A 27,995-nucleotide genomic window follows, 5' to 3' on the forward strand; every position below is an offset into this window, starting at 1 on the left:
TGGTTTGGACCCAATTCAAACTGGTCTGGCCCCTTTTATACTGGTTTGGTCTCAATTTAACTGGTTTTACACTTTTTATACTGGTTTGGCCCCAATTCAAACTGGTTTTACCCCATTTATACTGGTTTGGCCCCATTCAAACTGGTTTTACCCCATTTATACTGGTTTGGCCCCAATTCAAACTGGTTTCACCCCCATTTATACTGGTTTGGCCCCAATTCAAACTGGTTTTACACTTTATATACTGGTTTGGCCCCAATTCAAACTGGTTTCACCCCATTTACACTGGTTTGGCCCCAATTCAAACTGGTTTTACACTTTTTATACTGGTTTGGCCCCAATTCAAACTGGTTTCACCCCTATTTATACTGGTTTCGCCCCATTTATACTGGTTTGGCCCCAATTCAAACTGGTTTTACCCCATTTATACTGGTTTCCCCCCATTTATACTGGCTTGGCCCCAATTCAAACTGGTTTTACCCCATTTATACTGGTTTCCCCCAATTTATACTGGTTTGGCCCGTTTTAAACCGCTTTCGCCCCGTTTTTGGGGGGATTCGGGGTTTATTTGGGGGTTCAGGGGGATTTGGGGATCCGGGTGTTGGGAACGGGTTGAAAAACGCACTTTTTAGTTAAAAAACCTTAAAAAAACCACTTTTTATTTTTATTGAACGATTGGAAAAGAGCAAGAGCTACCGGCTACGGAAAAGAGACGCCCCGGGGGGGGGGGGGGGGCCCCAAAAAAGAGGGGAACCCCCCCAAAAAAAAAGAGGGGGACCCCCCCTCCTCGCCGCCGATAAATAGAGCTAAATAATAAAAAAACAAAAAAAAAACAAAAAAAAAATAGGAGGGGGGGGGCAAGGACACCCCCCGTCAGGATTTTTGGGGTCCCCTGAAATTTTTGGGGTCCCCCCCTCCCTGGTTTTAAGGGTCCCCAGGTGGATTTGGGGGGGGGGTGGTTTGTTTTTTTGGGTTTTTTGGGTTTTTTTGAGAAATAATGGCAACGTTTTGGGGGGAAAATGGTGAAATTGGAAAAAAAAAAAAAAATGGAAATTTGGGGGGGGATGGTGGAATTTTTTTTTTGGGGGGGGGGGGTGAAAAATTTGGGAGGAGCCCCAAATTTTGAGGGAAAATCATGAAATTTTGAGGAGAAACTCTCAAATTTTGAGGAGAAACTCTCAAATTTTGAGGAGAAACTCCCAAATTTTGAGGAGAAACTCCCAAATTCTGGGGAAAGAACCTTGAAATTTTGAGGGGAAAATCTAAAATTTTGGAGAACTCCCAAATTTTGAGGCAGAAAAATGAAATTTTGGGAGGAAAGAACCAAATTTTGTGGAGAAATGCCCAAATTTTCAGGAGAAATCCCCAAATTTTGAGCAGAAACTCCCAAATTCTTGGAGAAAAAACTCAAATTTCGAGGAGAAACTCCCAAATTTTGAGGACAAACTCCCAAATTTTGGGGAAAGAACCTTGAAATTTTGAGGGGAAAATCTAAAATTTTGGAGAACTCCCAAATTTTGAGGCAGAATCATGAAATTTTGGGAGGAAAGAACCAAATTCTGAGGAGAAATGCCCAAATTTTCAGGAGAAATCCCCAAATTTTGAGGAGAAACTCCCAAATTCTTGGAGAAAAAACTCAAATTTCGAGGAGAAACTCCCAAATTTTGAGGACAAACTCCCAAATTTTGGGGAAAGAACCTTGAAATTTTGAGGGGAATATCTAAAATTTTGGAGAACTCCTAAGTTTTGAGGCAGAATCATGAAATTTTGGGAGGAAAGAACCAAATTTTGTGGAGAAATGCCCAAATTTTCAGGAGAAATCCCCAAATTTTGAGGAGAAACTCCCAAATTCTTGGAGAAAAAACTCAAATTTCGAGGAGAAACTCCCAAATTTTGAGGACAAACTCCCAAATTTTGGGGAAAGAACCTTAAAATTTTGAGGGGAATATCTAAAATTTTGGAGAACTCCTAAGTTTTGAGGGAGAATCATGAAATTTTGGGAGGAAAGAACCGAATTTTGTGGAGAAATGCCCAAATTTAGAGGAGAAACTCCCAAATTCTTGGAGAAAAAACTCAAATTTCGAGGAGAAACTCCCAAATTTCGAGGAGAAACTCCCAAATTTCGAGGAGAAACTCCCAAATTTCGAGGAGAAACTCCCAAATTTCGAGGAGAAACTCCCAAATTTCGAGGAGAAACTCCCAAATTTCGAGGAGAAACTCCCAAATTTTGGGGAAAGAACCTTGAAATTTTGAGGGGAAAATCTAAAATTTTGGAGAACTCCCAAATTTTGAGGCAGAATCATGAAATTTTGGGAGGAAAGAACCAAATTTTGTGGAGAAATGCCCAAATTTTCAGGAGAAATCCCCAAATTTTGAGGAGAAACTCCCAAATTCTTGGAGAAAAAACTCAAATTTCGAGGAGAAACTCCCAAATTTTGAGGACAAACTCCCAAATTTTGGGGAAAGAACCTTGAAATTTTGAGGGGAAAATCTAAAATTTTGGAGAACTCCCAAATTTTGAGGCAGAATCATGAAATTTTGGGAGGAAAGAACCGAATTTTGTGGAGAAATGCCCAAATTTTCAGGAGAAATCCCCAAATTTCGAGGAGAAACTCCCAAATTTTGAGGAGAAACTCCCAAATTCTGGGGAAAGAACCTTGAAATTTTGAGGGGAAAATCTAAAATTTTGGAGAACTCCCAAATTTTGAGGCAGAATCATGAAATTTTGGGAGGAAAGAACCAAATTTTGTGGAGAAATGCCCAAATTTTCAGGAGAAATCCCCAAATTTAGAGGAGAAACTCCCAAATTCTTGGAGAAAAAACTCAAATTTCGAGGAGAAACTCCCAAATTTCGAGGAGAAACTCCCAAATTTCGAGGAGAAACTCCCAAATTTCGAGGAGAAACTCCCAAATTTTGGGGAAAGAACCTTGAAATTTTGAGGGGAAAATCTAAAATTTTGGAGAACTCCCAAATTTTGAGGCAGAATCATGAAATTTTGGGAGGAAAGAACCAAATTTTGTGGAGAAATGCCCAAATTTTCAGGAGAAATCCCCAAATTTCGAGGAGAAACTCCCAAATTTTGGGGAAAGAACCTTGAAATTTTGAGGGGAAAATCTAAAATTTTGGAGAACTCCCAAATTTTGAGGCAGAATCATGAAATTTTGGGAGGAAAGAACCGAATTTTGTGGAGAAATGCCCAAATTTTCAGGAGAAATCCCCAAATTTCGAGGAGAAACTCCCAAATTTTGAGGAGAAACTCCCAAATTCTGGGGAAAGAACCTTGAAATTTTGAGGGGAAAATCTAAAATTTTGGAGAACTCCCAAATTTTGAGGCAGAATCATGAAATTTTGGGAGGAAAGAACCAAATTTTGTGGAGAAATGCCCAAATTTTCAGGAGAAATCCCCAAATTTTGAGGAGAAACTCCCAAATTCTTGGAGAAAAAACTCAAATTTCGAGGAGAAACTCCCAAATTTTGAGGACAAACTCCCAAATTTTGGGGAAAGAACCTTGAAATTTTGAGGGGAATATCTAAAATTTTGGAGAACTCCCAAATTTTGAGGCAGAATCATGAAATTTTGGGAGGAAAGAACCAAATTTTGTGGAGAAATGCCCAAATTTTCAGGAGAAATCCCCAAATTTCGAGGAGAAACTCCCAAATTTTGGGGAAAGAACCTTAAAATTTTGAGGGGAATATCTAAAATTTTGGAGAACTCCTAAGTTTTGAGGGAGAATCATGAAATTTTGGAAGGAAAGAACCGAATTTTGTGGAGAAATGCCCAAATTTAGAGGAGAAATCCCCAAATTTTGAGGAGAAACTCCCAAATTCTTGGAGAAAAAACTCAAATTTCGAGGAGAAACTCCCAAATTTCGAGGAGAAACTCCCAAATTTCGAGGAGAAACTCCCAAATTTTGGGGAAAGAACCTTGAAATTTTGAGGGGAAAATCTAAAATTTTGGAGAACTCCCAAATTTTGAGGCAGAATCATGAAATTTTGGGAGAAAAGAACCAAATTCTGAGGAGAAACTCCCAAATTTTGAGGAAAACCCCCAAATTCTTGGGAGAAAAAACCCTCAAATTTTGATTAGAATCCCCAAATTTTGGGGGAAACCCCGCAAATTTTAAGGAGAAACCGCAAGATCTCGAGAAAAATCTCGAATTTCTCTGGAAAACCCCCAAATTTTTGGGGTGCAGACTCCAAATTTTGACCAAAACCAACCGAAAAATTTCCAGAAAACTCCCAAATTTTGAGAAACCCCCAAATTTTGCAGAAAACCCCCAAATTTTCCGGGAAAAAACACCAAAATTTTGCAAGAAAACACCCTAAATTTTGAGAACGCCCCCAAATTTTGCGCAAGAACTCCCCAAATTGTTGGAGAGCCCCCCTCAATTTATTTATTTTTTTAAAAAAAAACCCTCAAATTTCTTTGGGACACCCCAAATTTTGAGCAAATTCTGGATTCGACCTCCCACGTTTTTGCCGGCGTTTCCAAATTTCGACGAAAACTCCCCAATTTTATCACAAAACCCCCCCAAAACTCGGTGGGGGCGAGGCAAAACCCCCCTAAATTTTAACGCTTCACCCCCCAAAATTTCCAGAACGCAACGGAAAACCTCCAAATTTTGTAGAGAACCCCCAAATTTTTCAGCGAAAACCAACGAATTTTCACGGGAGGGAACCTCAAAATTCTCAAAAAGAGCCCAAATTACGCGGGGGCGGGGGGGGCAGGCGGGGAGGAGGGTGATGGTGGAGGGTGATGGGATGGAGAGGTCGGGGTGCGGGGTGTCCCCCCCCTACTTCCTCTTCTTTTTGGGGGGCCCCGGGTTGCGAGGGTGGGCGCCCCGCCCGGCCGGAGCCTTCCTCTTCCGACTGCGCCCGTGTTCCTCCTCCTCCTCGTATTGGCTCTCACGGTCGGCTGGAAAAAAATTAGGGGGGGGGGGGGAGTAAGGGGGTGGGAGGTCCCCAAAAATTTAGGGGTGGGGGGGATCCCCAAAACACCCCATTTTTCGGACTCACCTTTCCGGGCTTCTTCTTCCAGCTCGTCCCAGTCTTTGCCGCTCTCTTCCTCGCTGCCCAGAGACTCCTTGGAATATTCTAGAAGGTTGGGGGGAGGAAGGAGGGGTGTGGAAATATCTCAGGGGGGTTCTGGTGGGACCCCATGGGGACGTGGTGGCCTCTTGAGGAACCTGGTGGCCTCCAAGGGGACTTGGTGGCCTTGGGAGGGACGGGCCACCCTCCACGGGGACCTGGTGGCCTCTGGAGGAACCTGGTGGCCTCCACAGGGACCTGGCTGGTATCTCAGGGGGGTTCTGGTGGGACCCCATGGGGACGTGGTGGCCTCTTGAGGAACCTAGTGGCCTCCAAGGGGACTTGGTGGCCTTGGGAGGGACGGGCCACCCTCCACGGGGACCTGGTGGCCTCTGGAGGAACCTGGTGGCCTCCACAGGGACCTGGCTGGTATCTCAGGGGGGTTCTGGTGGGACCCCATGGGGACGTGGTGGCCTCTTGAGGAACCTGGTGGCCTCCAAGGGGACTTGGTGGCCTTGGGAGGGACGGGCCACCCTCCACGGGGACCTGGTGGCCTCCACAGGGATTCAGTGGCCTCCACGGGGACCTGGCTGGTATCTCAGGGGGGTTCTGGTGGGACCCCATGGGGACGTGGTGGCCTCTTGAGGAACCTGGTGGCCTCCAAGGGGACTTGGTGGCCTTTTGAGGGTCGGGCCACCCTCCTCGAGGTCCCCATGTCCCCCCCCCGACCCGGTCGTGGCCATTACCCGACTCTTCGGCCTCAGAGGAATAATCTTCATCGCTGTCCTCCTCCTCCTCCTCGTAGTCCTCCTCCGAGGGGTTGAAGGTCTCGTCCTCCATCTCCGACTCGGACTCGCCCACCTCCGCGTCGCTGCCCTGGGGACGGGTGGGAGAGTTGGGGGGCGGGGACGGGACAAAATTGGGGTTTGGGGAGGGACACTGAGGGATGGGGACAACCTGGAGAACTTGGGACCACCAAGGGGTGGGGCTACCAAGGGGTGGGGCCAACTTGGAGAACCTGGGGCCACCAAGGGGTGTGGCCACCATGACTTGAGGCCACCGAGGTGTGTGGCCATCACAACTTGGGGCCAACTTGGAGAACCTGGGGCCACCAAGGGGTGGGGCTACCAAGGGGTGGGGCCAACTTGGAGAACCTGGGGCCACCAAGGGGTGGGGCTACCAAGGGGTGGGGCCAACTTGGAGAACCTGGGGCCACCAAGGGGTGGGGCCACCAAGGGGTGGAGCCACCAAGGGGTGAGGCCACCAAGGGGGTGGAGCCAACCTGGAAAACCGCCCCCCTAAGACTTGGGAGTCTCAACCTAGAGGTGAAACCCCCTCAAAAGTTGGGCCAACCTAAAGGTGGAGGGCGGAGTCACACGCGGAGGAGTGGCCACCACGCGGGTGGGCGTGGCCATACCTCGCCTTCAGGCTCCAAAAAGGACCAACCCCCTTGCTCGAAGAAGCCCTCGGGGTCATCCACGATGGTCTTCATGATCTTGGTCCAGTTGAGGGACTGGACGCCCTCCGTGTACTTGAGGTCGCAGGAGCTGGGAGGAAGAAGAGGAGGGTGAGGAAATGAGGGGGCGGGGCAAGGCGGGGTGAAAAGGGAGGCGGGGCTTACTTGAGCCATTCTTTGATTGGATCGAGGGAGGCGACGGGGATGGCGTTGATCATGGTGACCTTCTTGCTGTAGTCTTTGTAGACGATGACCATGTCAAAGTTTTTGAGGTGGAACTGGACACGTTCGAAGTGGATCAACTCCACCTCGTCCAAGGTGACCACAAAGGGAGGCTGGGAAAAGAGAAAAAAAATGAACAAAAAGTGAAAAAAATTCGGGGTTAATCGGGGTGAAAACGGGGAAAAAAATTGGAAAAAAAAAAAGGAATAAAAAGGGAAAGAAAAATGGCGGCGTCTCTCAACGTACCCACTCGGTGCAGTTGACCAAGGCGCTGCTGGTGGGTTGGAGGAGGCAGGTGCTGCGGTAGGGGGCGCCGTTGAACCTGGGGGGGGACAGAAAAAAGGGGGACGGGGACACCCCGAAAGTTAGAGGAGGTTGGGGAGAGGGAGGAAGGGGTGAAAATTTAAAAAAAAAACAAACAAAAAAAAAAAAAAGGAAAATGAGGGGAAAAAAACATGGTGAGGGGGTAGGGGAGAGGTGAGGGGGAGATAAATTAAAAAAAAAAAAAAGGGGGTGGGGGGTGTGTGTGTCGCCCCAAAAAAAAAAAAAAAGTCATGAGGGAACACAGCCCCCCCCCCCCCAAAAAAATTGTGAGATAAAAAAAAATTGGGAGATTGCAAAAATGAGATTCTGAAAAAAAAAAAATGAGGGTTAAAAAAAATTCCAAAAAAAGAAAGATTCCAAAAAAAGAAAGATTCCAAAAAAAGAAAGATTCCAAAAAAAGAAAGATTCCAAAAAAAGAAAGATTCCAAAAAAAGAAAGATTCCAAAAAAAGAAAGATTCCAAAAAAAGAAAGATTCCAAAAAATAGATTCCAAAAAAAAAATTAAGAAAAAAAAGATTCCAATTATAAAGATTAAGAAAAAGATTCAAAAAAAAAGATTTCAAAAAGATTCTAAAAAAAATATTCCAAAAAAAAAGATTCCAAAAAAAAGAGATTCCAAAAAAAAGAGATTCCAAAAAAAAATTCCCAAGAAAAGATTAAAAAAAATTAGAAAAAAAAGATTCAAATAAAAAGTTTCCAAAAAAAAAAGATTTCAAAATAAAAGATTTCAAAATAAAAGATTTCAAAATAAAAGATTTCAAAATAAAAGATTTCAAAATAAAAGATTTCAAAATAAAAGATTTCAAAATAAAAGATTCCAAAAAAACAGATTCCAACCAAAAAAAAGATTCCAACCAAAAAAAAGATTCCAAAAAAAAGATTCCAAAAAAAAGATTCCAAAAAAAAGATTCAAAAAAAAAGATTCAAAAAAAAAGATTCAAAAAAAAAGATTCAAAAAAAAAGATTCAAAAAAAAAGATTCAAAAAAAAAGATTCAAAAAAAAAGATTCAAAAAAAAAAGATTCAAAAAAAAAGATTCAAAAAAAAAAGATTCAAAAAAAAAAATTCTGAAAAAGATAGATTCCAGAAAAAAAGATTCCAAAAAAAAAAATTAAAAAAAAAAAAGATTAATAAAAAAAGATTAAAAAAGAAGATTAAAAAAAAAAATTTAAATAAAAAAAAAATTTCTAAAAAAAAAAAAAAGTGAGGGAAGAAAAAATTATGGAGACGCTTCCCCCCCAAAAAAATGTGAAATGCCCCCCAAAAAAATGATGAGACGACAGAAAATTGTGGCGAGACTCTAAAAAATCAGGAGGAAAGGCCCAAAAAATCAGGAGGGGACCCCAAAAAATCATGAGGAGACCCTAAAAATCATGAGGAGATCCCCAAAAAAACCATGAAACACCAAAAAAATCATGAGAACCCAAAAAAATTAGAGACACCCCAAAAATCATGAGGAGACCCCAAAAATCCCCCCAAAAAACGTGAGGAGACCCCAAAAAATTACAAAGAGACCCCAAAAATCATGAGACCCCAAAAGTCATGAGAAGATCCCCCAAAAAAACGTGAAACACGAAAAAAAAAATCACGAGAACCCCAAAAAATTAGAAAGAGACCCCAAAAATCATGAGGAGACCCCCAAAAATTATGAAGGGACCCCCAAAAATGAGTAGACCCCCAAAAAAACCATGAAACACCAAAAAAATGAGAAGCCCCCCCCCCAAAATTACGATGAGATGCCAAAAATCATGAGGACACCCCAAAAAATCGTCAGGAGACCCCAAAATATCATGAGGAGAACCCCCCAAAAATATGAAGAGACCCCAAAAAATGCACGAGGAGACCCAAAAAAGTCGGGAGACCCCCAAAAATCACGAGGAAACCCCCAAAAATCACAAGGAGACCCCCCAAAAAATCCATGAGAACACCCCAAAAAATCATGAGGAGAGCCCAAAAATATGAGGAGACCCCCAAAAATATGAGGGGACCCCCAAAATCATGAGGGGACCCCCAAAATCATGAGGGGACCCCCAAAAAAATCACGAGGAGACCCCCCCAAAAAAGATGGAGACGCCCAAAACCATGAGGGGACCCCAAAATCCATGAGGGGATCCCCCAAAAATGATGGGGAAGCCGAAAAGTTGATGGAGATGCCCCAAAATTACCAGAAAAAAAAAAACAAAATTACCAGAAAAAAAAAAACAAAATTACCAGAAAAAAAAAAACAAAATTACCAGAAAAAAAAAAACAAAATTACCAGAAAAAAAAACCAAATTACCAGAAAAAAACCCCAAAATTACCAGAAAAAAACCCCAAAATTACCAGAAAAAAACCCCAAAATTACCAGAAAAAACCCACCAAAATTACCAGAAAAAACCCACCAAAATTACCAGAAAAAACCCACCAAAATTACCAGAAAAAAAACCAAAAAACACTCGGGGAACCCCAAAATCCATCAAGGGAACCCCAAAACCATGAGGGGGGCCCCCAAAAATGTGCGGGGACCCCAAAAACCAATGGGGGAACCTCAAAAAAACCAATGGAGAAGCCAACAAGATGATGGGACACCTCAAAATCACCAGAAAAAAAAACAAATTACCCAAAAAAACCCAAAAATTACCAGAAAAAAACCCAAAAAACACTCGGGGAACCCCAAAATCCATCAAGGGAACCCCAAAACCATGAGGGGGGCCCCCAAAAACCAATGGGGGAACCTCAAAATACCAATGGAGAAGCCAACAAGATGATGGGACACCTCAACATCACCAGAAAAAAAAAACAATTTACCAGAAAAAAACCAAAATTACCAGAAAAAAAAACAAAAAACACTCGGGGAACCCCAAAATCCATCAAGGGAACCCCAAAACCATGAGGGGGGCCCCCAAAAATGTGTGGGGACCCCAAAAACCAATGGGGGAACCTCAAAAAAACCAATGGAGAAGCCAACAAGATGATGGGACACCTCAAAATCACCAGAAAAAAAAACAAATTACCCAAAAAAACCCAAAAATTACCAGAAAAAAACCCAAAAAACACTCGGGGAACCCCAAAATCCATCAAGGGAACCCCAAAACCATGAGGGGGGCCCCCAAAAACCAATGGGGGAACCTCAAAATACCAATGGAGAAGCCAACAAGATGATGGGACACCTCAACATCACCAGAAAAAAAAAACAATTTACCAGAAAAAAACCAAAATTACCAGAAAAAAAAACAAAAAACACTCGGGGAACCCCAAAATCCATCAAGGGAACCCCAAAACCATGAGGGGGGCCCCCAAAAACCAATGGGGGAACCTCAAAATACCAATGGAGAAGCCAACAAGATGATGGGACACCTCAACATCACCAGAAAAAAAAACAAATTACCCAAAAAACCCCAAAAATTACCAGAAAAAAACCCAAAAAACACTGGGGGAACCCCAAAACCATGAGGGGCCCCCCAAAAAACCCGACGGGGACCCCCCAAAAATGTGTCAAGAAGACGGCGACCTCTCCCAAACCAACGAACCCACCTTCAAAACGACACGAAACCAACGGGCATAAAAATGTAAAATTTGACCAAAAAACGTCCAAAACTCAACGTTTTAACCCCAAAATTTCCCCGGGGACCCCCCGTCTTAAAAATACTCACCCCAACTCCCGGAAGGGCACCTCAAACTCCAACTCCTCCTTGGTGAGAGCCTCAACTTTCTCAATGAAATTCTTGAAGGCCGTCTTCAACTTGTGACGCATCTCCCGTTCCATCTACCCTCAAAAATAACCAAAAACGGGGTTTTAGCCTCAAATTTTTAGGGATTTCTCGTCGTTTTTAAGGTTTTTCCCAACCCACCTGCTCGGCGTAAAGATCATCGCGATCGTGCATGTGTTGATGTTTGCCCAAATCCGTGGTAATTTCCCCCACTTCCGTGTAGAACTGAACGTCCGTGTGACGTTTTTTCCCGAACATGATGGCGTTCTGAGGTAAAAAAAGTGAAATTTTGGCTCGTTTAACGCCGCGAATCGATCGATTCGGTCAACAAAACGTAAAAAATAAAAAAAAAAAACCTTGAGGTGGAAGTGGAGGACGATGATCATTTCGCCGTCGCAAGGTTGGAAGACGGCGTGCTTGATGTTGTTGTAGAGGATGTCGACTTTATCTCCGCGCACCGACGTAAAACGGAAACCTGGAGGAAAAATAACCCCAAATTTACTTTTTTTTTTTTTTTTTGGTCTTTTTTTTGGACCGTTTCTTACTATTTTAGACCCAGCTCACCGTTGACGTGCGCTTCTAACGATCCCTGCATCCTTTTTTGGGCGATGTTAGGTCGGATGTAAAGATCTTTCAACTTGGGGTTGCTCCGGTTGAGGTTGATGACCAACGAGTCTTGTTTGACGATGCCCTGATGAAAAAAAAAAAAAAAAAAGGGTAAAAAAAGCTTAAAACAAGCCAAAAAAACGCAAGATTGGCGCAAATTTATTAATTTTTCGCCTCACTTCTTTCTCTTTTTCCTCGGCTTCGCGCGTTTTGTAGCGTTTTTGCACTTCTTTGATGATCCGGAAAGCGTTTTGGAGGTTGAGCGCCGGCACCGTTTGTTCTCCCGGCGTCTTCATGTTGGAGGCGCGGTAAGTTCTAAAAAAAAAAAAAAAATAAAAATGAAATTTTGGGGTTGGGATGTTGAGGTTTGGGTGAAAAAAAGGTGGGTTTGGAGGTTAAAATGGCGGCTTACATCTCCTTGACGAAGGTGGCTTCGGGGTTGGGGAAGATGTTGCCCTCGTTGCGGCCCAAGGCGCTGCCCGGGCAGTAGAAGTTGATGCGGAGGTAGGTGTAGTCGCCTTCCACGGACATGCTGATGTTCTGGGAGGGGGAAAAATTGGGGAGGTTTAAGGTCAAAAAAATGGAAAAAAAAAAAAAAATAAAAGGTTAAAGAAGAATGAAAATAAGAAGCGAAAAAAAGAAAGGAAAATTAAAAGGGAAAAAAAAATTGGAAGGGAAAATTGAAGAAGGAAAAAAATTGGAAGGGAAAATTAAAGGAGGAAAAAATTGGAAGTGAAAATTAAAAGAGAAAAAAATTGGAAGAGAAAATTAAAAGAGAAAAAAATTGGAAGTGAAAATTAAAAGAGAAAAAAATTGGAAGTGAAAATTAAAAGAGAAAAAAATTGGAAGTGAAAATTAGAAAAAAAATTGGAAGTGAAAATTAAAAGAGAAAAAAATTGGAAGTGAAAATTAAAAGAGGAAAAAATTGGAAGTGAAAATTAAAAGAGGAAAAAATTGGAAGTGAAAATTAAAAGAGAAAAAAATTGGAAGTGAAAATTAGAAAAAAAATTGGAAGTGAAAATTAAAAGAGAAAAAAATTGGAAGTAAAAATTAAAAGAGAAAAAAAATTGGAAGTGAAAATTGAAGAAGGAAAAAAATTGGAAGTGAAAATTATATAAGAAAAAAAATTGGAAGTGAAAATTAAAAGAAAAAAATTGGAAGTGAAAATTAAAGAAGAAAAAATTTGGAAGTGAAAATGAAAGAAGAAAAAAAATTGGAAGTGAAAATTAAAAAAGAAAAAATTTGGAAGTGAAAATTAAAAGAGAAAAAAAATTGGAAGTGAAAATTAAAGAAGAAAAAAAATTGGAAGTGAAAATTAGAAAAAAAATTGGAAGTGAAAATTAGAAAAAAAATTGGAAGTGAAAATTAAAAGAAAAAAAATTGGAAGTGAAAATTAAAGAAGAAAAGATTTGGAAGTGAAAATTAAAAGAGAAAAAAAATTGGAAGTGAAAACTAAAAAAGAAAAAATTTGGAAGTGAAAATTGAAAAAGAAAACAATTGGACGTGAAAATTAAAGAAGAAAAAAATTTGGAAATTTTAAAAATGAAAAAAAAAGTAATAAAAAATGAAATAAAAAAATTAAAATTTCAAAAATTCATAAAAAAAGAATTTTAATTTTAAAATAACCAAAAATTTAGGAAAAAAAATTAAAAATGCAATTAAAAAATTTTGAAAATTCAAAAATTAAAAAAGTTAGGAATTTAAGTTTTAAAAACTAAACGAAAAATTTAAAAGATTTTAAACTAAAAAATGCTATAAAAATTTAAAAATTCAAAAATTAAAAATTTTAGAATTTAAATGTAAAAAATAAGCAAAAATTAAAAAAAATAAAAGCATTTTAAAAATTTAAAAAATTTAAGAATTCAAATTAAAAAACGCCCAGAAATTAAAAAACATTAAAATAAAAAACATTTAAAAAATAAAAAAAAATAAGAATTTAAATTAAAAACACAGAAATTAAAAAAAAATTTTAAAAAATAAAAACATTCAAGAATTTAATTAAAAAACTCCCAGAAATTTGAAAAAGATTTAAAACAAAAAATATTTTAAAAATTAAAAAATTTTAAGAATTTGAACTAAAAACCCAGAAATTTTTTAAAAATTTAAAATAAAACCTTTCAAAAATTTTTTTAAAAATTAAGAATTTAAATTAAACCCCCCAGAAATTAAAAAAAAATAAAACAAAAAACATTTAAAAATGAAAAAATTTTAAGAATTTAAATTAAGACCCAGAAATTTTTAAAAAATTTAAAATAAAACCTTTCAAAAATTAAAAAAAATTTAAGAATTTAAAGTAAAAAACCTCCAGAAATTAAAAAAAAATTAAAACAAAAAACGTTTTAAAAATTAAAATATTTTAAGAATTTAAAACCCCAGAAATTTAAAAAAGTTTAAAACATTTCAAAAATTAAAAAAATTTAAGAATTAAAAAAAACCCAGAAATTAAAAAAAATTTAAAATAAAAAACATTTTAAAAATTTAAAAATGTTAAGAATTTAAGAATTTAAATTAAAACCCCAGAAATTTAAAAAATAAAATAAAAAACATTTAAAAAATTAAAAAAATGTTAAGAATTTAAATTAAAACCCCAGAAATTTTTTAAAAATTAATTAATTAATTTTTTAAAAATTAAAATAAAAAACATTTCAAAACTTAAAAAAAATTTAAGGATTTAATAAATAAAAATAATAAATTTAATAAATAATAAATAATTATAATTTAATAATAAATTTAATAAATTAAATTTTTTTTCAATAAATTTTTAATAAATTAAAATTTTAAAAATTTTTTAAGAACTGGAATAAAATTAAAATTCAAAATCTTTTCAAAAATGTAAAACAAAATAAAAATTTAGAAAGTTTTAAATACAAAAATAAAACGAGTTAGAATTTAAAATTCAATTTAAAAATTTAAAAATAAACTTAAGTTCATGAAATTTTTAATAAACTGATAAAATCTAGAATAATTAATTTGAATCAAATTTTACAGACTAAAATTATTTTAATAAAGAATTTAATCGAAGCAAAATATTAAATTTAACAATATTAATAAAAATTGAATCATTTTGATAAAAAATGTCAATAAAAAATGTTTTAAAATTAGTTAAAAGTTAAATCATTTAAATTAAATCATTATTAAGTTAAATCATTTATTTAAATTAAAAATTTTAATTAAAATGTTCATATTTGTAATAAATAATTTAAGACGGGATTAATTTAATAAATAATTTTAATAAGGGTAAACTAATTTTAATAATTTTAATACTAAACATGTATTTTTTTTTAAAAATTGAAAAGAAAGGTTAAAAAATGAAAAATTGATTTTAAAACTTAAAATTTAAGTGTCGAAACTTCAAGTTAAAAAATTTCAATTAAAAATGTTTTAAAATTAGTTAAAAGTTATTTAAAATTAGTTAAAAGTTAAATCATTTAAATTAAATCATTATTAAGTTAAATCATTTATTTAAATTAAAAAATTTAATTTTCATATTTTTAATAAATAATTTAAGACGGGATTAATTTAATAAATAATTTTAATAAGGGTAAACTAATTTTAATAATTTTAATACTAAACATGCATTTTTTTAAAAAAATTGAAAAGAAAGGTTAAAAAATGAAAAATTGATTTTAAAACTTAAAATTTAAGTGTCGAAACTTCAAGTTAAAACAGAAAACATAACAAAATTTTTACGAAATGGTTCAAAAATTTGGAAAAATGGAAAAATTTTTAAAATCGAATCTAAAAAAATTAAAATTTTGAAATTTAAAAAAAAATAATTAAAAATAAAAGGGGGGGGGGGGCGTGGCGGATGGGAGGGGCCGAGGGTTTGGGGGCCAGAAGGGGTGAGGGGGGGACCCCAAAACGCCCCCCCCTCCCCCTCCAAGCCGCCATTTTGTTTCCCTTTTTTTTTTTTTTTTTTGCCCTCCCTCCCCACATTTTTTTTTTTTTTTTTTTGACCAAAATTTTTTTGGTTTTTTGGGTTTTTTTTTAATTATTTTTTTTTTTGTGTAGGGGGGTCGCCCCCCCTCGACCCACCTTGATGGTGGCGATGTGGAAGGGCGTGGCGATGCCGAAGACGGGCATGATGACGGTCTCGTATTTTTTATCGATGTAGATTTTCATCTCGCGGATGTGCGGCTCCTTGGGCATGAGGGCGGGGTTTTTGTAGGAAATATTGGATTTTCGGGCCCTGGGGGAGAGGGAGGAAGTATTAAAAATGATCAGCGGGGTGAAAAACGGTCATTTTTACCTCAAAAATTGTCAAGATTTGGGGTTTACTTCTGGATTTGCTGTTCGCCTTTTTGCTCCGTCAGGCGGCGCCGGGCCTCTTCGTTGAGTTGGGTGGCCAACTCCTTCTGGTGGGCGCGGCGCTTCTCCTCGGCCGTTAATTCGTTCTGGTTAATTAAAACGGTGTTAATTAAGGTGGAAAATGAGGAATTAACGGGGGAATTTGGGGATTTTTGAGGCGAAAAGCGGGGTTTTGATGGCGGGGGGGGGGGGCGGGGGGAGGCCTGACCCGCGTGCGTTCGGTGAGGAGAGCCGCCCGCGAGCTGCGGCCCAGGAGGTCTTCGGCCTCGTCTTTTTCTTCTTCTTCTTCCTCCTCGTCTTCGTTCTGGGGGGAAAAACGGTGATTTTGGGGGGGTTTGGGGGGAAAAATGGGGATTTTGGGGGGGGAAAAGGGAATTTGGGGGGGGGAAATGGGGAATTTTGGGAGGGAAAATGGGGAATTTGGGGAGGGAAAATGGGGAATTTGGGGAGGGAAAATGGGGAATTTTGGGGGGGAAAGGGGAATTTTGGAGGGAAAACGGGGAATTTTGGAGGGAAAATGGGGAATTTTGGAGGGAAAACAACAATTTTGGGGAGGAAAACAATTTTTTGGGGAAAAAGGGAATTTGGGGGGGAAAAATGGGAATTTTTTTTGGGAAAAATGGGAATTGGGGGAAAAGGGGAATTTTGGGGGGGAAAGGGGAATTTTGGGGGGGAAAGGGAATTTGGGGAGGGAAAACAACAATTTTGGGGAGGAAAACAATTTTTTGGGGAAAAAGGGAATTTGGGGGGGGAAATGGGGAATTTTGGGGAGGGAAAATGGGGAATTTGGGGAGGGAAAACAACAATTTTGGGGAGAAAAACAATTTTTTTGGGGAAAACGGGAATTTGGGGGGGAAAAATGGGAATTTTTTTTGGGAAAAATGGGAATTGGGGGAAAATGGGAATTTGGGGAGGGAAAACGGGGAATTTTGGAGGGAAAACGGGAATTTGGGGAGGGAAACAATTTTTTGGGGAAAAAGGGAATTTGGGGGGAAAAATGGGAATTTTTGGGGGAAAAATGGGAATTTTTTGGGGGAAAAATGGGAATTTTGGGGAGGAAAACAACAATTTTGGGGTGGAAAAACGAAATTTGAGGAGGAAAAGAGGAATTTTTGGGGGGAAAAGGGGATTTTGGGGGGGAAGGGAATTTGAGGAGGAAAAGAAATTTTTTTGGGGAAAAGGGGAATTTTGGGGGGGAAAATGGGAATTTTGGGGGGGAAAACAACAATTTTGGGGAGGAAAAAGGGAATTTTGGGTGAAAATGGGAATTTTGGGAGGGAAAATGGGGATTTGGGGAGGGAAAACGGGGAATTTTGGAGGGAAAACGGGGAATTTTGGGGAGGAACAATTTTTGGGGAAAAAGGGAATTTGGGTGGGAAAAATGGGAATTTTTTTGGGGAAAAATGGGAATTTTGGGGGGGAAAGGAATTTGAGGAAGAAAGGAATTTTTTGGGGAAAAGGGGAATTTTGGGGGGGAAATGGGGAAATTTGGGGGGGAAAATGGCACTTTGGGGGAGGAAAACAAACAATTTTGGGGAGGAAATGGGGACTTTTGGGTGGAAAAGGGCCATTTTGGGGTGAAAATGGCAAATTTTGGGGAAAACAGGAATTTAGGGATGGAAAATAGCAATTTTGTGGAGGAAAAGAGGAATTTTGAGCTGGAAAAGAACAATTTTGAGGTGAAAAATGGCAATTTTGGGTGGAAAAGGGCCATTTTGGGGTGGAAAATGGCAAATTTTTGGGGAAAACAGGAATTTAGGGTTAGAAAATAGCAATTTTGTGGAGGAAAAGAAGAATTTTGAGCTGGAACAGGGCAATTTTGGGGTGGAAAACGGCAATTTTGTGGGGAAAACAGGGATTTAGGGTTGGAAAATAGCAATTTTGTGGAGGAAAAGAGGAATTTTGAGCTGGAAAAGAACAATTTTGAGGTGAAAAATGGCAATTTTGGGTGGGAAAACAGGAATTTTGGGGAGGAAAACAGGAATTTTGGGGAGGAAACAGGAATTTTGGGGAGGAAAACAGGAATTTTGGGGAGGAAAACAGGAATTTTGGGGAGGAAATGGCCATTTTGGAGTGGAAAGGAGGCATTTAGTGGTGGAAAAGGGGGATTTTGGGGTGGAAAAGGGGGATTTTGGGGGTGGAAAAGGGGGATTTTGTCTCCCTCACCTTGAGGAAGATGCCGACGTTCTTGACTTTCTTCTTGACGGCCGTGAGGACGGTGGCGGGACCCTCCTGGAGAGGGGGGCAGGAGGAGGAGGATGAGGGGAGGAAGGACCCCAACCCGCCCCCCAGCCCTCGGGGGGGACCCTCAGGGCACCCCAAAACGTGTGTGTGTCCCCCCCCGTCCCCTCCGCCCAAGGACCTCGTCCACCAGGACGGTGTCGCCGATGAACATGGCGTAGGTCTTCTCCTCCGGCTTCTTGCCCTCCTTGTTGGTCAAGTCCGAGAAGCCAACGTTGATGCTGAAACCATCCCTGCGGGGGGCAAGATTTGGGTGAAAAATGGCGATTTTGGGGCCGGGGGGGGGGAAGGAGGGGGAATGGGAGGGGTTGGGGGGGAAACGGGGGGGTTTTGGGGGGGAAGAGGGCGAAGTTAGGGAGGAAAATGGCAATTTTGGGGTGGATGAGGGCAGTTTTGGGGTGAAAATGGCGGTTTTGGGGTGAAAATGGCGGTTTTGGGGTGAAAATGGCGGTTTGGGGGTGAAAATGGCAGTTTGGGGGTGAAAATGGCAGTTTGGGGGTGAAAATGGCAGTTTGGGGGTGAAAATGGGGAGATGTTGAGTGGGACAAGGGGAAGTTTGGGGGGAAATAGGGGAATTTTGGGGGAAAAGGGGATTCTGGAGGGAAAGAGGGGATTTTTGGGGGGAAAGGGCAATTTTGGGTGAAAATTGCAATTTTTGGGAGGAAATGGGGATTTGGGGGGGAAATGGGGATTTTGGGGGTGAGGAGGGGATTTTTTTTGGGGGGAAGAGGGGATTTTTTGGGAAAGGGCAATTTTAGGGTGAAAATTGCAATTTTTGGGAGGAAATGGGGATTTGGGGGGGAAATGGGAATTTTGGGGAGTAAAATGGCAATTTTGGGCAGGAAGAGGGTAATTTTTGGGGGAAGAGGGCAATTTTGGGGTGAAAATGGCAATTTTGGAGTGAAAACGGCAATTTTGGCACGGACGAGGGTAAATGTGGCAATTTTGGGGTTGAAGTTTCACTTTTGGGGGGAAATATTCAATTTTGGGGCGGACGGGGGGATGTTTTGGGGTGGAAAACGGTAATTTTGAGGTGGAAAAGGGATATTTTGGGGTGGAAGAGGGCAATTTTGGGGGGGATGAGGCAATTTTGGGGTGAAAATGGCAATTTTGGGGTGGAAGACGGCAAATTTGGGGCAGATGAGGTAATTTTGGGGTGGAAATGGGAATTTTGGTTGGAAATGGGAATTCGGGGGGAGAAAACAGGAATTTTGGGGTGGAAAACAAGATTTTTGGGGGGGAAATGGGAATTTGGGGGGGGAAATGGAATTTTGGGGAGGAAAATGGGAATATTGGGGTGGACGAGGTAATTCTGGGGTGAAAATGGGAATTTTGGGTTGGAAAACGTTAATTTTGGGGTGGAAAACAATTTTGGGGTGGAAGATGGCAATTTTGGGGTGGAAGATGGAATTTTGGGGTGGAAGATGGAATTTTGGGGTGGAAGATGGAATTTTGGGTGGAATGGGCACGTTTGGGTGCAAGATTCAATTTGGGGTGGAAAACCACAATTTTGGGGTAGAAGAGGGCAGTTTTCTGGTGGAAAATGGGAAACTTGGGGTGAACGAGGGCAATTTCGGTGCAGAAGCCACCGATTTGGGGGCGGAAGAGGTCAGTTTTCTCGCAGAAGCCTCAATTTCGGGTCGGACTGGGCCCGTTTTGGGGTAAAAAAGCCCCGTTTTGGGTCGGGGGGGGCTGTTGCTCCTCACCTTTTTTCAGCCGATGTTGGTTCTTGCTGTTGATGACCAAGGAGCCCTCCCGGAACTCGATGCCCATGGCGAAGCTGGCGAGATACCGACCCCCCCCATCACCGTGAGCCCCCCAAAATCTCCCCAAACCCCCCCCAAATTCCCCCCCAGCTTCCTCCTCACCCCAAATTCTTGGTGATTTTGCTCAACAGCTCCCGGCTTCTGCTTCTTGACCACATCCATGACGGCGCCGTAGACGTCGCAGAGTTTCGCACCTGGAAGAGTCAAGAAGACGCCGCCATGTTGGCCAACGGTCTCGAGGAGGGCCTTGAGGTTCAAGGGTGAGGCCCGCCCGGCCCCCCCCCCCCCAAAAAGTTCAAGGGCGGTTCTCACCGTGTCGCATCTCCTTCAGCATCTCGTCCTGGAGCTGGAGGAGGAAGGAGTAGTGGTCCTTGCATCTCCTGGGGGGGATCCACCATCAAGGTCCTCACCAGTTGGAGCAGTAGGACTTGTAGCGGATGCCCATGGCGCAGGTGATGGCGCCGAAGTGCATGTGGTTCTTGTCGCTGCGGCCACGGGGAAAAAAAAAACAAACAAAAACATGGCGGAGGGGGCGACAAAATGGCCGCCGGGAGGGCCCCAAGGGCGGTGCGGGCCGCAACTAAAAGATGGCCGCCGGGAGGGCCCCAAGGGCGGTGCGGGCCGCAACTAAAATGGCCGCCGGGAGAGGAGGGGGCCGCAGGGCCCGGGGTTGGAGGGGAAGGATGAGGGGGATAGAGGGTCGGGTTTTGAGGAGAAAATTGGAGATTTTCATGGAGGAAATTGGCCGGTTTTTTGAGGAGAAAACCGCTCGGGTTTTGAGGAGAAAACTTGGTTTTTGGAGGAGGAAATTGTCTGTATTTGGGGGAGGAAACTGCCTGGTTTTTGAGGGGAAAAATCGCCCTTTTTCGGAGGGGAAAACTGCCCGGGTTTTGAGGAGAAAACTGTTCATTTTTGGAGGATAAAATTGCTCATTTTTAGAGGAGAAAATTTCCCACTTTTAGAGGAGGAAATTGCCTGTTTTTGGAGGAGGAAATTGCTCGTATTTGGGGGGGAAACTGCCCATTTTTTGAGGGGAAAATCACCCATTTTTTAAGGAGAAACCTGCTCATTTTTGGAGAAGAAAATTGCTCAGGTTTTGAGGAGAAAATTGTCCATTTTTTGAAAAGAAAACTGCCCATTTTTGGAGGAGGAAATTACTCATTTTAGGGGGAGAAAACGGCCCGTTTTGGGAAGAGAAAATCGCTCGTTTTTTGAGGAGGAAATTGCCCGGTTTTGGAGGAGGAAATTGCCCGGGTTTTGAGGAGAAAACTGCCCATTTTTGGAGGATGAAATTGCCCATTTTTGGAGGAGAAAATTTCCCACTTTTAGAGGAGGAAATTGCCCAGGTTTTGAGGAGAAAACTGCCCGTTTCAGACTTTTTCAGGCAAAAACTGCTCATTACTGGCGTTTTGAGGAGAAAAAAGGATATTTTTAAGGAGAAAGCTGCCCTATACACACATTTTTGAGGAAAAAACTGCCCATTTCATGCCATTTTGAGGCAAAAAATGACGTTTCTGAGGAGGAAGCTGCCCATTACAGATATTTTTGAGGAGGAAACTGCCCGTTTCAGACTTTTTAAGGTACAAACTGCTCATTACTGGAGTTTTGAAGAGAAAAAAGGATATTTTTGAGGAGAAAACTGCCCTATACACATTTTTGAGGAAAAACCTGCCCATTTCATGCCATTTTGAAGTGAAAAATGACATTTTTGAGGAGGAAACTGCCCTTTACCGCCATTTTGAGGAGGAAAAGGACATTTTTGAGGCGAAAACTGCCCATTACTGCCATTTTGAGGCGAAAAAAGGACTTTTTGAGGAGAAAACCGCCCACTGGAGATATTTTTGAGGAGAAAACTGCCTGTTGCGGACTTTTTGAGGAGGAAACTGCCCGTTTCAGAGTTTTTAAGGCGAAAACTGCCCATTACTGTCGTTTTGAGGAGAAAAAAGGACATTCTTGAGGAGAAACCTGCCCTTTACAGACATCTTTGAGGAAAAAACTGCCCATTACTGCCATTTTGAGGCAAAAAATGATGTTTTTGAGGAGGAAACTGCCCTTTACAGCCTTTTTGAGGAGAAACAAGGACATTTTTGAGAAGAAAACTGCCTGTTACAGACTTTTTGAGGAGAAAACCGCCCGTTTCAGAGTTTTTTAAGGCGAAAACCGCCTATCAGTGTCTTTTTGAGGAGAAAAAAGGGTATTTTTGAGGAGAAAACTGCCCATTGCTTCCATTTTGAGGAGGAAAAAGGACGTTTTTGCGAAGTAAACTGCCCTTTACAGCCTTTTTGAGGCGAAAAAAGGACATTTTTGAGGAGGAAACTGCCCATTACAGCCATTTTAGAGGCCAACCCCACCCGTGACTTCCCTTTCGAGACCAAATAAAAGAATTTTTGGGTTTTTTTTTTGCGTTTTTGTTTTTTTTGGCCAGTCGTACCTGACGACGCTGAACTTGAGGTTGTAGTTGCCGCCGCTCTGGATGATGGGGGGGTAACACATCTCCACCGCCGAGGGGTCGGCCCCGGCCAGGTACTTCTTCTCCTCGATGGCCTTCTCCACCGATTCGGCCAACTTGCTGTGGCGCACTTTCTGGGGAGGGGTGAGACAACCACGTCACCCCGCCACCATCTTTCCTCCGCCAAAAAAAAAACCCAACAAAAAAAACCCAAAATCGGGAGTTTTCTGACCTCGTCAGCGTCCACAATCTCCATCACCCTCTCCTTGAAGAACTTGGTGAAGACCTCGGAGGTGATGGCGGCCGCTTTGCGCATCAAGTTGAGTTCCCCGTCCTCTTTGGCCGCCATCGTGTAGGCCACCACGGCGCTGATGTCCACCTGGAAAAAAAAATTAAAAAAACAAAAAAAAAAGGTCGCAAGCATTTCAGAGGAGAAGTCTGCCCGTTAACGGACTTTTTTTGGGGGAAAAAAGAATGTTTTTGAGGAGAAAACGGCCCGTTACGCACATTTTTGAGGCAAAAACTGCTCATTATTGCCATTTTGAGGAGAAAAAATGGCGTTTTTGAGGAGGAAACTGCCCATTCTAGATATTTTTGAGGAGAAAATAGGCCGTTACGGATATCTTTGAGGGGAAAAAAGACAGTTACTCCCTTTTTGAGGAGAAAAAAGGATGTTTTCGAGGAGAAAACTGCCCGTTGCAGCCATTTTAAGGACAAAAAAGGCATTTTTGAGGAGAAAACTGCCCGTTATAGGTATTTTTGAGGCGAAAACTGCCCCTTACAGCCTTTTTGAGGGAAAAAAGGACTTTTTGAGGAGAAAATAGCCCGTTACGGATATTTTTGAAGCGAAAACGGTTCATTACTGCCATTTTGAGGAGAAAAAAAGGACATTTTTGAGGAGGAAACCGCGCGTTCTGGATATTTTTGAGGAGAAAATGGGCTATTGCGGATATTTTTGAGGAGCAAACTGCCAGTTACTCCCTTTTTGAGGAGAAAAAATGACATTTTTGAGGAGAAAACTGCCCGTTGCAGCCATTTTGAGGACAAAAAGGTCATTTCTGAGGAGGAAACTGCCCATTACAGATATTTTTGAGGAGAAATTTGCCTGTTTCAAGTTGAAAACTGCCCGTTACTGCCATTTTGAGGAGGAAAAATGACATTTTTGAGGCAAAAACCGCCCCTTACAGCCTTTTTGAGGAGAAAAAAGGACACTTTCGAGGAGAAAACTGCCCGTTATGGATATTTTTGAGGTGAAAATTGCTCATTACTGCCATTTTGAGGGGAAAAAAAGGACATTTTTGAGGAGAAAACCGTCAATTACAGACATTTTGAGGCAAAAGCTGCCCTTTACAGCCTTTTTGAAAAAAAAAAGGACATTTTTGACGAAAAAACTGCCCGTTACGGATATTTTTTAGGCAAAAACCGCCCATTACTGCCATTTTGAGGAGAAAAAAAGACATTTTGAGGAGAAAACTGCCCATTCTGGATATTTTTGAGGCCAAAACTGCCCATTACTGCCATTTTGAAGACAAAAAAGGACGTTTTTGAGGCGAAAACTGTCCCTTACAGCCTTTTTGAGGAAAAAAAAAGCCATTTTTGCGAAAATAACTGCCCGTTAGGGATATTTTTGAGGCAAAAACTGCCCATTAGTGCCATTTTGCGCAGAAAAAAGGACACTTTTGAGGCGAAAACTGCCCTTTACAGCCTTTTTGAGTAGAAAAAGTCATTTTTGAGGAGAAAACTGCCCGTTATGGCTATTTTTGAGGCGAAAACCACCCGTTATGGACATTCTTGAGGTGAAAACTGCCCATTACTCCCATTTTGGGGAGAAAAAAGGGCATTTTTGAGGCGCAAACCGCCCGTTACGGACATTTTTTGAGGCGAAAACCGCCCACTACGGCCATTTCAAGACAAAAATGCCGTAACGCGTAGATTTATTTTTTTTTTTTTTTTTTTTTTTTTTCCTCGAGTTGCCCCATCCTCTTCGGCCGCCATGCCGCCGCCGTCCCCCCCATCCAAAAAAGAAAAAACCTCCAAGGGTGCCAACACGCCTCCCGGCGCCATGTCAAGGTGACGGTGACCCCCCCCTCCTCGGCCCAAGGAGGCGCCGCTGAGGATGCTGGGAAGCGGCCAGCACCTTCTCGAAGCCCTCCTTGCTGAGACAGTCGTTCCAGCTCTTCATGAAGTCGCCGGGGAATTTGTCTTTGCTGAAGACCCCGAGGCGTTTCCCGCCCTTGCTGGCCTTCAGGGCCTCGATCATCTTCTCAAAGTTGGCTTTGTTGCTTTCGTTCTGAGGTAAAAAAAGGAGAAATTGGGAAAAATCAGGCGGGTGGAAGGGAGGCGGGGCTCGGTTAACAAGTCCCGGCCAGCTCCAGCGTCTCCAGCCCAGTTTGGTCCCAGTTTAGTGATTCCAGTTCCCGGCGAAACATCCAATTCCCGGCCGTCCCATCCCAACGTCGCCGTCTCCGTCCCAGTTTCGTCCCAGTTCCACCTCCATCACCATCCCGTATTCTCCATCCCAGTTCCACCCCAGTCCCACCTCCATCTCCATCCCAATTCCACCCCAGTTCCATCCCAGTTCCACACCAGTCCCATTCCAGTCCCATCTCCATTCCAACTTCTCCATCCCAGTTCCACCCCAGTTCCATCTGCATCCCCACCCCAACTTCTCCATCCCAGTTCCACCCCAGTCCCACCCCAGTTCAATCTCCATCCCCATCCCAACTTCTCCATCCCAGTTCCACCCCAGTTCCATCCCAGTCCCACCCCAATTCCATCTCCATCCCCATCCCAACTTCTCCATCCCAGTTCCACCCCAGTTCAATCTCAGTCCCACCCCAGTTCAATCTCAGTCCCACCCCAGTTCAATCTCAGTCCCCATCCCAACTTCTCCATCCCAGTTCCACCCCAGTTCCATCCCAGTCCCACCCCAGTCCCATCTCCATTCCAACTTCTCCATCCCAGTTCCACCCCAGTCCCATCCCAGTCCCACCCCAGTTCCATCTCCATCCCCATCCCAACTTCTCCATCCCAGTTCCACCCCAGTCCCACCCCAGTCCCATCCCCATCCCAACTTCTCCATCCCAGTTCCATCCCAGTCCCACCCCAGTCCCATCTCCATCCCCATCCCAACTTCTCCACCCCAGTTCCACCCCAGTCCCACCCCAGTCCCACCCCCACCTCGAATCCCAACTTCTCCACTCCACTCTCACCCCAATCCCATCCCAGTCCCACCCCGCTCCCCCGTACCCCCCCCCCCCCCCGAATTCTCCCCCTTTGTCCCCCCCAAACCTTCTCCCGGACGAGGAGGGTGATGGCGGGGACCCCGTTGGCGCCATCGCTGCCTTTCCCATGAGCCACCTGTTTGAGGAACTCCACCTTCTTCTTGCTCGCCATGAAGAGGATCTTCTCCTCGCAGAACACCATGATGGTGTCCGTCAGCTCGTAGCCAAAAAGCCACGTCTGGTAGCCGCCCCCCCCCCAAAAAAAAAATTTAAAAAAATTTAAAAAATTTGGGGGTGGGGGGGGGCAGGTATCAGGGAGGGGACCCCAAAATGGAAACGGGAATAGCCAAAAGGGGGTGGGAGCCCCCAAAAAGTCCTAGGACCCCCCCGTCACCCCCCTCAAAAAAAAATACTGGGATGCCCCAGTGGTGGTGGGACCCCCCCCCCCCAAAAAATTCCGGGACCTCCCCAAAGGTACCACCCCCCCCCCCCCCTTCCCAAAAAATAAATTCTGGGACCCCCAAATAGTATCAGGAGACCCCCCAGATGGTGCCAGGAGCCCCCCGAAAAGTTCTGTGACCCCCCCAAAAAATATTGGGACACCCCCCCCCCCAAAATGGTACAGGGACACCCCCAAAAAAATTCCAGGATCCCCCAAAAGTCCTGAGACACCCCCCCCCCAAAAATCCTGGGACCCCCCCCCCTAAAAAGTACCAGGAACCCCCCCCCCCAAAATATTCTAGGACACTCCCAAATGCTACAGGGACCCCCCCAGGGGTGGTGGGACCCCCCCAAAAAATTCTTAGGACCCCCCCCCAAAAAAATTCCAGGACCCCCCCGAAAGTGTCTGGACCCCCGAATAAAATATCGGGACCCCCCCAGGGGTGGTGGGACCCCCCCAAAAAATTCTTAGGATGCCCCAAAGGTACCTGGTCCCCCCCCCCAAAAAAAATACTGGGACCCCCCCAGGGGTGGTGGGACCCCCCCAAAAAAGCCCCAGGACCCGCAAAAAGGTGCCAAGACCCCCCCAAAAATATTCCAGGCCCCCCCAAAAAATACCAAGAACCCCCAAATTGTACAGGGACCCCCCCAAAAAATTACTGAGACCCCCCCCAAAGGTAACGGGATCCTCCCTAAAGATGGTGGGACCCCCCCAAAAAGCCCCAGGACCCCCCCAAACAATACCAGGACCCCCCCTAGGAGCGGTGGGAGCCCCCCAAAGGTACCTGGGCCCCCCCAAAAAAATACTGGGAGCACCCCAAGGGTGGTGGGACCCCCCCAAAAAAGCCCCAGGACCCCCCCAAAAGTGCCAAGACCCCCCCCAGGAGCGGTGGGACCCCCCCAAAGGTACCGGGACGGCGCAAAAAATACCGGGCCCCCCCCCAAAAAAAGTTACCTAGGGTCCCCAAAACAAATAGTGACCCCCCCCAGGGGTGTTGGGGTGCCCCCCCGGGGGTGTCGGGGGGGGTGTGTTTGTGTGTGTCCCCCCCCCCCCCTCACCTGCAGGGCCGTGGACTTGGCGTAGACGATCTCCTCGTCCACCCCCACGGCCACCACGATGGCGTCGACCCCCCCGTACTCCTCCTCCCCCTTCTGCGGGAGTTGGGGGGGGGGGGGGGGAGGGCAGCGGGTCAACCCCCCTGGAACTGCCCCGTCCCCCCAAAAATAAACACACCCCACCCCCCCACCCCCAAAAAGCCACTTTTTAAGGGTTAAACACACACACACCCCCCCCAGGCCCCGCCCCCACCCCAATAACCCCCCTTCAGCCCCTCCCCCGCTGTATGAACCCCCCCCCTCCGGCCACGCCCCCTCCACAATTACCCCCCTGAACCCCTCCCCCACCCCCAATATCACCCCAGACCCCGCCCCCACCCCGCAAACCCCCCTCATGCCCCTCCCCCATGCCCCAAACCCCTCCCCCACCCCATAACATCCCCCCTCAAGCCCCTCCCCCACCCCCCAAAATCAACCCAGACCCCTCCCCCACTTCATAAATCCCCCCTCAAGCCCCTCCCCCACACCCCAACCCCCCCTTAAGCCCCTCCCCCATGCCCCAAACCCCTCCCCCATCCCCCAACCCCCCTGAAGCCCCTCCCCCACCCCATAAATCCCCCCTCAAGCCCCTCCCCCACGCCCCAAGCCCCTCCCCCACCCCATAACATGCCCCTCAGACCCCTCCCCACCCCCCAAACCCCCCTCAAGCCCCTCCCCCACCCCCCAAAACCCTCCCCCACCCCCATAACATCCCCCCAGACCTCTCCCCCACCCCCCAACCCCCCCTTAAGCCCCTCCCCCACCCCCATAACATGCCCCCCAAACCCCTCCCCCACCCCCAAACCCCCCTCAAGCCCCTCCCCCACCCCCCAAACCCCTCCCCCGCCGCCATAACATCCCCCCCCACACCCCTCCCCCACCCCCTTTTCCCTCACCAAACCTCTCCCCCCCCCCCCACTAAACACCCCCTCCCCCCCCAATATCTTATCACTTATTACCCCCCACCCCCACCCCCTCCCCCACCCCGTGACGTCACGCCCCTCCCCCACCTGCCAGCTGCCGTAGAGCCGCCTCAGGCGGCGGTAATAGGCCTCGCGATCGAGGCTGAGCGCCATGAGGGGAGGGAAAAAGGGAGGGGGGGGGGGGGGGGAAACACCGGCACACCGGGAACCCCCCGCGCCGCCG

At 44.0% G+C, this 27,995-nt stretch overlaps 1 protein-coding gene across 1 annotated transcript; it reads right to left on the minus strand.

The window, feature by feature from the left end:
- Positions 1-673: 673 nt before the first annotated feature.
- On the minus strand, positions 674-27,958 carry SUPT16H (SPT16 homolog, facilitates chromatin remodeling subunit). The gene is given in 29 exon segments (XM_074931042.1): positions 674-4,916; positions 5,018-5,095; positions 5,776-5,905; positions 6,447-6,576; positions 6,651-6,820; positions 6,954-7,029; positions 10,663-10,775; positions 10,861-10,986; positions 11,076-11,194; positions 11,284-11,410; positions 11,505-11,640; positions 11,738-11,865; positions 15,361-15,514; positions 15,604-15,719; positions 15,842-15,937; positions 17,800-17,865; positions 17,996-18,107; positions 19,574-19,654; positions 19,743-19,774; positions 19,776-19,834; positions 19,953-20,010; positions 20,012-20,052; positions 20,055-20,125; positions 22,072-22,223; positions 22,322-22,468; positions 24,227-24,379; positions 25,381-25,551; positions 26,814-26,906; positions 27,860-27,958. Coding segments are annotated over 29 exon segments (3,123 nt in total). The 5' UTR covers positions 27,926-27,958; the 3' UTR covers positions 674-4,794.
- Positions 27,959-27,995: the final 37 nt, after the last annotated feature.

Source organism: Athene noctua, chromosome 38, assembly GCF_965140245.1.
Source record: "Athene noctua chromosome 38, bAthNoc1.hap1.1, whole genome shotgun sequence".
NCBI lineage: Eukaryota > Metazoa > Chordata > Aves > Strigiformes > Strigidae > Athene > Athene noctua.